The sequence below is a fragment of the Phoca vitulina genome, unplaced genomic scaffold (assembly GCF_004348235.1).
Source record: "Phoca vitulina isolate PV1807 unplaced genomic scaffold, GSC_HSeal_1.0 scaffold656, whole genome shotgun sequence".
Classification (NCBI taxonomy): domain Eukaryota; kingdom Metazoa; phylum Chordata; class Mammalia; order Carnivora; family Phocidae; genus Phoca; species Phoca vitulina.
This window is the reverse complement of record NW_022590343.1, coordinates 1-9,136: the sequence shown is the minus strand read 5'-3', so window position 1 is coordinate 9,136 and position 9,136 is coordinate 1. Positions and strand designations below refer to the sequence as shown.

At 44.0% G+C, this 9,136-nt stretch overlaps 1 protein-coding gene and 1 pseudogene across 1 annotated transcript; one reads left to right on the top strand and one right to left on the bottom strand.

Moving 5' to 3' along the window:
- Positions 1 to 4,650: 4,650 nt before the first annotated feature.
- Positions 4,651 to 8,082, bottom strand: LOC116629342 (annotated as a pseudogene).
- A 426-nt stretch (positions 8,083 to 8,508) lies between these two features.
- Positions 8,509 to 9,102, top strand: LOC116629344 (sialic acid-binding Ig-like lectin 14). Its single transcript, XM_032399648.1, has 2 exons — positions 8,509 to 8,595; positions 8,678 to 9,102. The coding sequence occupies exons 1-2, from the start codon at positions 8,559 to 8,561 to the stop codon at positions 9,100 to 9,102; spliced, it is 462 nt and encodes a 153-aa protein (XP_032255539.1). The 5' UTR covers positions 8,509 to 8,558.
- Positions 9,103 to 9,136: the final 34 nt, after the last annotated feature.

Below are 9,136 nucleotides of genomic sequence, written 5' to 3'. Positions count from 1 at the left end.
AAAAAAAAAAAAAAAAAAAAAAAAAAAAAAAAGAAATTTTAAAAAAAGGTGATGGGTGATTGTCATGTGCAAGCTGATGTCCTTTCCCCCAGCAGGAGAGCAAAGCCTTCTTCCCTGTGTCCCCAGCACCAAAGGCAAGTATAATTTGTGTAAGAGATATATTCCAAGACTCCCCTGTGGGTGCCAGCAACCAAGGGTAGTACCAAACACTATATATACTATGTTTTTTCTATATCTACAAACCTATGATAAAGTTAAATTTATCTATTAGGCACAGTAAGATATTAACAACCATAACTAATAACAAAGCATAACTATAACAATAGACTGTCATAAAATTTATGGGAATGTGATCTCTCTGTCTCTCCCTTAAAATATCTTATTGTGCTGTCCTCACCCTTCTTTTTGTGATGATGTGGATGATGCCCACGTGATAAGATGAAGTGACGGGAACGACGTTGGCTTGTGACGTAGTGCTAGGCTCCTTCCTATTGGCCTTCTGACGGGGTCAGCAGAAGGAAAAGCCTCTGCTTCCAGACCACAGTTGACCACAGGGGAACTGAAACCACAGCAGGTCAAACTGTGGATCAAGGGGGTATAGCTGTCCTGCTGAGCAATTTTGCAAAGTGATTGTGCTCATTTGCATTCTCACCTGCAGGGTCTGAGGAGTTCTGGCTCTGCACATTCTCTCCAACACTGAATAAAATTAGTCTTTCAATTTTAGCCACCCTGACGTATGTAGATGCATTGTTGTTGTTGTTGTTGTTGTTGTTTTAATGGGTCTTAATGAGAACCGTGACCTATGTCTCAGGATTTTATTTTTTATCTTCTCTCTTTGGGGGAGTCACCTCTTGTGTGCTTTTGGCTTATTTTCAAGTTTATTTCATGCATCGTGTAGCTTGTATCTGACTTCATTTTGAGTTAGTCTTCCTATTGGGATCAATCACCAATGACCAATGAGTTAATCAACCATGCCTATATAATGAAACTTCCATAAAAATCCAAGAGGACTGAGTTCAGAGAGGTGCCAGGTTGGGGAACCCATGCAGGTGCGGGGAGATTGCCATGCCTGGAGAGAGCATGGAAGCTCCGTGCCTTCTCTCCATACCCGGCCCTGTGCATCTCTTCTATCTGGCTGTTCCTGAGGTATATCTTCTTATAATAAGCCAGTAATCCAGTAAGTAAAATGTTTCTCTGAGTTCTGTGAGCCACTCTAGCAAATGAATCAAATCTGAGGACGGGTCCCCGGGAACTTCTGATCTGTAGCTAGTTGGTCAGAAGTACAGGTAACAACCTGGATTTGCAACTGGCATCTGAAGGGGGTTATGGGGGTGGGAGGGAGGCTTGTAGGACCGAACCCTTAACCCATGGGATCTGATGCTATCTCCAGGTAGGCAGTGTCAGAATTGAATTGAATTGAATTCTTGGACACCTGCTGGTGTCTAAGAATTGCTTGTTGGTGGTGGTGGTGGTGGGAACTCCTCCCCACCTCTACATTTGGAATTGGTCTCAAAATACCAAAGTAGATAATTTACGTTCATTTTCTTGTAGCAAGGCTTCGAAACTGGTGTGTTCTACCCTTAGAGCACACATCCTTATAGCTACCTTTCAGGTGGTCAGTTGCCACCTGTGTGACTGGCCATATTGGACAGCATGGCTCTAGAACATAAATCTACAAGTGGAATTGCTGGGTCACGATTCAGCACTTCCTCAGTTTATTAGAAGATGCTATTTTCCCCTAAAGCACTTGAACGCTCAAACTCACAACCCCAAGTTCAAGAGTCTCATGCTCTACCCTGAGCCAGTCAGGCGCCCCTACTTCAATATAAAATTTTTTAAAGGAATTTATTTTTAAGTAATCTCCACATCCAATGTGGGACTCAAACTCACAACCCCAAAATCAAGAGTTGCATGTTCTACTGTCTGGGCCAGCCAGGCACCCCTTCAATATAAATTTTATAATGACATTATCAAGTTCCACAAAAATCATCAAGGGGATTGGGTGATATATTGCTCTGATTCTGCATATTAATTTAGATTCACTTGACATTTATACAATATTGTTTTAACCCCATTAACATGACATATTTTTCTATTTACTTACATCTTTAATGTCTATTAATACAGATTTTAAAATTCCTCCATTTAGGTGGTGTACATCATTATATTTTTGTTATATATATCTCTAAATAGATATATTCCAAGTATATTGATTTATGATGCTATTGTCTACGGCATCTTTTTTTTTTAAGATTTATTTATTTATTTGAGAGAGAGAGAGAGAGAGTGGGGAGGAGGGGCAGAGGGAGAGCAGGAGAGAGAATCCTCAAGCAGACTCCCTGCCAAACACCGAGTCCGACATGGGACTTGATCCCAGGACCCTGAGATCATGACCTGAGCCCAAATCAAGGCACCCAGGCACCCCCATGGCATCTTTTTTTAAAAAAAATTTTTAAAGATTTTATTCATTTATTAGAGAGAGAGTGAACGAGAGAGAGAGAAGGAGAGAGAGCACAGTAACGGGGGGGAGGGGGGAGAGGCAGAGGGAGAAGGAGAAGCAGACTCCCCACTGAGCAGGGAACTGGATGTGGTCTTGATCCCAGGACCCTGGGATCATGACCTGACTGGAAGGCAGAAACTTAACCAACTGAGCCACCCAGGTGCCCCCCATGACACCTTTTATAAAATCCTATTTAAAAAAATTACTGTGATATGGAAATGGAATTAATTTTTGTAATTTGATTTTGTCTCTAGTAACCTTGCTATCTCTCTTATTAAGCCCCAAAATGTATCTGCATATGCTTTTGGGTTTTTCTACATAAAGATGTCTTTTTTCTTTTCTTTTCCTTTCCTTGCTTTCCTTTCCTTTTCCTTTCTTTTCTTTTCAATTCTTATACCTTTTTCTTATTTTTATTGCCTTACTACACTGGGACTTCATGCTACTCCAAACAGTATGCAGTTTTCTGAAGACACCCTTTATCTTGTTGGGGAAGTTCTCTTTTATTCCCAGTTAGCTATGAGTTTTATCATGAAGGCGATTGAAATCACCCAATGCTTAATAATTTTTATCTCTTGAGATTTAATTGGTCAAGGGCCAATCATGAAAATAGAAGCCATGCTATGTGTTTCAGCAGAGGGAATTTAATATGAAGAATTTGTTATGCAGATGTTGGGAGGTGAATGGAGCCCTGCCTAGAAGTCTTGGACCACTTCAAGTACCCGGCTTGAGACTTTTTTTTGGTCTTTTTAAATATTTTTATTGAAATACATTAGACATATATCATTAGTTTTGAGTGTACAACACAATGATTCAATATTTGTATATATTAGAAAATGAGGGTGCCTGGGTGGCTCAGTTGGTTAAGCGACTGCCTTGGGCTCAGGTCATGATCCTGGAGTCCCAGGATCGAGTCCCACATCGGGCTCCCTGCTCGGCAGGGAGTCTGCTTCTCCCTCGGACCCTCCTCCCTCTCATGCTCTCTGTCTCTCATTCTCTCTCTCTCAAATAAATAAATAAAATCTTAAAAAAAAAAAAAGAAAATGATCACCACACTAAGTCTAGTCAACATCCATCACTATACATAGTTACACATTTTTTCTTGTGATGAGAACTTTTAAGATCTACTCTCTTAGCAACTTTCAAATACATGATACGGCATTGTTAATTATGGTTACCATGCTGTAAATTATATCCCCAGGACTTATTTTACAGCTGGGAGTTTGTACTTTTTTAAAAGTTTTTTTTATTTATATTTTTAGTAATCTCTACACCCAACATGGGACTTAAACTCATGACCCCAAGATCAAGAGTTGCATGTTCTTTTGACCTAGCCAGTCAGGCGCCCCAGAAGTTTGTACCTTTTGACCTCCTTCATCCATTCTGCCCGCCCCTGGCCTCTGGCAGCCAACAATGTGTTCTTTGTATCTGTAAGTTTGTTTTTGGTTTTTGTTTTTTAGATTTCACATATAGGTGAGATCATATGGTATTTGTCTTTCTCTGTCTGACTTATTTCACTTAGCACGCTGCCCTCGAGGTCCATATGTGTTGTCACAAATGGCAGGATTTCCTTTTTTTTTTTAAGATTTTATTTATTTATTTGACAGAGAGAGACACAGCGAGAGAGGGAACACAAGAAGGGGGAGTGGAAGAGGGAGAAGAAGGTTCCCCGCAGAGCAGGGAGCCTGATGTGGGGCTCGATCCCAGGACCCTGGGATCATGACCTGAGCCGAAGGCAGCTGCTTAACCGACTGAGCCACCCAAGTGCCCTGGATTTCCTTAATTTTTTTATGGCTGAAGAATACTCCATCATGTACATATAAACTCCATCTTCTTTATCCATTCATCTATGGATGGACACTTACGTTGTTTCCTATCTTGGCTATTGTCAATAATGCTGCAGTGAACGCACAGGTGCAGATATCTTTTTGACTTGGCGCTTTCATTTCCTTCAGATATATACCAGAAGTGGGATTGCTAGATCATATGGTAGTTCTATTTTTAATTTCTTGAGGAACCTCCATACTGTTTTTCAGAGTGGCTGCACTAATTACACTCCCACCAACAGTGCACAAAGTTTCTCTTTTTTTTTTCCACGTCCTTGCCAACACTTCTTGTTGTTTGTCTTTTTGATGATTCCAGCTTGAGATTTGTCAGACCACCAGGCGATGTGAGTTTATGCTGCACAACGTGGGAGACTTGTCTTCTTTAGTCCCTGCTTTGCTCAAGGCGATTTCCCCTGCAATTCATGAGGAGTGGGGAGTGGAGAGATGTTCACCTGGTTACCTCTTGTTACCTCTTGTTCACTCAGCAGAGACAGTCCTAGGTTCTGGGGAGCATGATATTTATACAAGCGTTGAGATCACTCCTTAGAAAAGAAATACCACATTTGGCATACGTATGAATTTTTTTAAATGAGAAAATGAAAAAATGCACCACCTCAAATTGCAAAAGGTAAAATGTGCAAAGTCAAAATATGAGACAACTCTCAAGAATTAGAGACTATTTTCATTAGTAGTATGGAATACCTCTCTGGCACACCTGCAGAACACATGTTGCCCACGTTTTTTGACTGATACTCTTTTTTTAAGTTTTTATTTATTTATTTAAATAATCTCTACACCCAGTGTGGGGCTCAAACTCACAATCCCCAGATCAAGAGTGGCATGCTCTTCTGACTGAGCCAGCCAGACACACGAAGAAATTGTCTTTCAATCCTACAGCTTGTTACAAGAATGTCTAAAATGTTTATGTCAAATGTCAAGTTTGGGGAAACCTTATCGAGTTTCTTTCCTAAGAGGGCAGTAGGATTACAGGGTCTTTTCATACATGCTTTGAGCCCCTGCCAGGACTTTTCAAAAAAGGGTCCCTTGAAGATGGAGCTTCATTAGTTTCAGGGTGGCAGATTTGCTTCTCTGCTGAAGCCAGACTTTTGGGGTCCCCGCCCAATGGGGCACCGGTCCCCCTTAACACGTGCTGTTTTCAGTGGACTTGTGCCATCGCTGTTCCACGAGACCTTCAGATTCATGAGGACAAACTTTCGAGGATGCCATGCTCCGAAAACCCCTCATAACAAAGGGGCTTTAACTTAGCTTTCCCTCTGCATTCCACCCTCCCTTGGATTTGGGTCTGGAAATTCCTTTCTTCCTTGCCGGAACTTGCATGGTTTTAAGAAAATTTTAAGTGATGCTTTTCCAGAATGTTCAGGGTTTTTCAGCTCGAGGGTGAGTCACACTGAATCTCCAGGACTAGTCCCCCCTTCTCTTTTTAAAAAATATTTCTTGGGCACCTGCGTGGCTCAGTCGGTTACGCATCTCCCTTCGGCTCAGGTCGTGATCCCGGGGTCCTGGGATCCAGCCCCGCATCAGGCTCCTTGCTCAGTGGGGAGCTTGCTTCTCCCTCTGCCTCCCGCTCTCCCTGCTTGTGCTCTCTCTCTCTTTCTTTCTGGCAAATAAATGAAATCTTTAAAAAATATGTATTTCTTATTACAAGACAGCAATCTTTTATTGAAGCTTTTTTTTGTCTAAAACTATGCACGAAGAGATTAATCTTTTGTTCATATTAACATAAGTCGAACATCACTATTCCAAACCAGTATTATTTACAAAAATGAGCCTTTCGTTACTTTCTTGCCAGGTTCACGAGGACTAAATCTTAAGCCGACTTCAACATAGCTTTTAGAATCTTCCTGCCATCCAATACCCAGCAACACTTCTAGGGTAGGGGACAGCCTTTTCATAGAGATAGCAACATTCATTGTTCACTGGGACCGTAGAACCGCAAGTGAACAACAATAAAATGAAATCATTCCAAACAATTCCCATTCGTCTTTCAAAAGCATGCTTCGTCTAAATCTCCCTTTCTATACAGACTGGGGGAGAGAGACCCCAGAGAGTATAGTTATGTTAATTAAATTCACCGCTTTAAACAGTGAACAAGACAGTTTAGTGTGTGTATGGGCGAGCTTGCCATGGACACCAGCAGATAATAAAGAAAACTTCAAACCCAGAATAACATGTACCCCGACAACTGGACGGCTCCAATCCATACTTTTAATCTGGATCACAGTGAAATTGTTTGCTTTCCAGTTAAAGATATTGCCAAAATCTTTCAAAGCAGATTTCTGCTTAGAAATTCAAATGAAAATGTTAAATAATAAAAAATGCTGGCTTATTATATAGTTTCTGACAGGCTCCAATATCCTGGGTGCCAGAAGGTAATTCTATCTCTGTTGCTAGTAAAAAGAGGAATCTTGTATACACTAAAAATGTGATATTACAAGATTCTAGTGTCACCTGTCAAAACACGAATATCTAAAAAAAAAAAGGAATATCTAGAATGCAAATTTCAGTAAGCACTCGAGATGAAGGGCAATCAGAATACAAAAGCAGGCAAAATCCACATAAATTAACTCCTACTAATCTGAGAAATCAATGTAATGTATATGTAAATTGAAAAACACTGTCTAGCTAGTCATTAGTTTCTAACTAAATTATGACAGGTCGTTTCAGCATATATGTTCTCTTCCTGTGATATTTGTTTGTTCTGGCAAGACTCCAAGAAGCACTGGCCCCTGAAAACAGCTCAGCAAAAGACAGCTCTGAGGCAATTGCTTCAGATTTGCCAGTCCCAAGTCTGCAGTCATCACTAAGTCCCAAGACTGCAGTCATCACTAACAGGACAAGCACCAGAATGTAGATGTTCTTGTGAGATTTTTTTTCTGCCAGTGAAGCAGCTTGCAGTAACTGACCAGTGACTTTGTCTGCATGCAACTTGGAACTTTCCTCATTGGCTTCTCTGCTGTCACTGGGTCACCTTGGTCATGGATCATCATGGCCAAATCTTTTTTTTTTTAACATTTTATTTGAGAGAGAGAGGGAGCATGAGCGGGGGGAGAGGCAGAGGGAGAAGCAGGCTCCCCGCTGAGCAGGGAGCCCGATGCAGGACTGGATCCCAGGACCCCGGGATCATGACCCGAGCCGAAGGCAGATGCTTAACCGACTGAGCCACCCAGGCGCCCCTATCATGGCCAAATCTTTAGACATCCGATGGACATCCAAAATATCAGCCTGCAGCTGCCAAATTCCCCTTCCTCACTCTTTAGTAAGTTCTGGATCCTGCTCTGTGATGGCCATCTCATCCTCCTGGCTCTGCATCTGGTTCCACTCCTCATGGCTGTGAAATGAGGGGAGCTGCTCTCTCTTTGCCTCTCCTCCACAGAGAGAGGAGATCCATCCCTCGCTCTGGCAATAAGCTCCTTTTCCTTTTCAGACACTCTTCCCTGCACAGCCTGGAAATCCTTTACAGCCCAGAGAGGTCATTCAGGAGGCCATCTTTCTGAAGTTCCAGTTTAGTGATTCATTTGTTTCCTTGGCATTTGTGGAATATTGCAACTGTTGCAGATTTTCCTCTGGTTGCTTGAGTCCCGCTTGCTTCCTAGTTGGCTCATCAGATTCTTTATCTGAGTAGCGGCTCGGCAGATCGGCTGGATGTTTCTGCCGTGCGTCTGGATGACTGTTGAAATCCTGGAGCCTGAGGCTCAGAGGGCTCCAGGTTTGGTACATGTCTAAGAGACTGTAGGACATGGTGAGGAGCTAAAACCCACTGGCCCTGCACAGCATTCCCTGAAGCAGCCCTGGGACTGGATGCACAGGCTGCTGGGGAACTGGGAAGAGAAAGGGCTGCGGGAAGGGGTTGAGGCTGCCTGCACACTCCGTTTCTCTTTTCCAGCTGCTCTGGCCCTCCGCTGACCTCACTCTTGATATAAACATCATTTGGAAGGCGATCACGTCCAGATTCACATCTGGACAAGCACCCCAGCCTCCAGGGGGCCTCGGTATTCTCACCTGCTGTGTCAGATACAGAGGCGAGCCAGGATAATTTCTCAGCCCCCACTTCACCTCCCATGGCCCGTGCTGACTAAGTTCCCCTTCTGTGGTGACCACAGCTCGGTGACACACGGCTTCCTGTTGGGGCTTCCTTGGCCTCACCCTCCATTCGGGCCATTTCCTTCCCTGACAGAGGGACCCGAACCCAGGCTCCTGCCCTGGCCGGTGCAGACATGGTGCCCCTGCTGCTGCTGCCCCTGCTGTGGGGGGGTAAGTGGGCCAAGGGAGGGGGGCTGGCTGGGCACAGGTGGGAGTGGGCTGGAGCCGCAGCTGAGCCTCCGTGTCCCCCCAGGGTCCCTGCAGGAGGATCCAGGGTTTGAGCTCCGAGTGCAGGAATTGGTGACGGTGCAGGAGGGTCTGTGTGTCCACGTGCCCTGCTCCTTCTCCTACCCCTGGAGCTCGTGGCCTTCCCGTGAGAAGCCCTACATGTACTGGTTCCGGAGTGGGGACAACCGTTATCCTGTGGCTACAAATGACCGAACGAAAATGGTGAAGATAGAGGCCCAGGGCCGATTCCACCTTATCGGGAACCCCTGGGACAACAACTGCTCCCTGAGAATCACAGAGGCCAGGAGGAGTGACCAGGGAGTCTACAAGTTCCGAATGGAGAGAGACTACGTGAGATATAGTTACAAAGATAAGAAGCTGACGGTGCAGGTGGCAGGTCCGGCAGGGGCCCCAGAAGAGGGCTCTGGGACGTGGAAACCCCCCTCATAGAACAGGAACCGGACACTGGAACATTCCTTGCTCC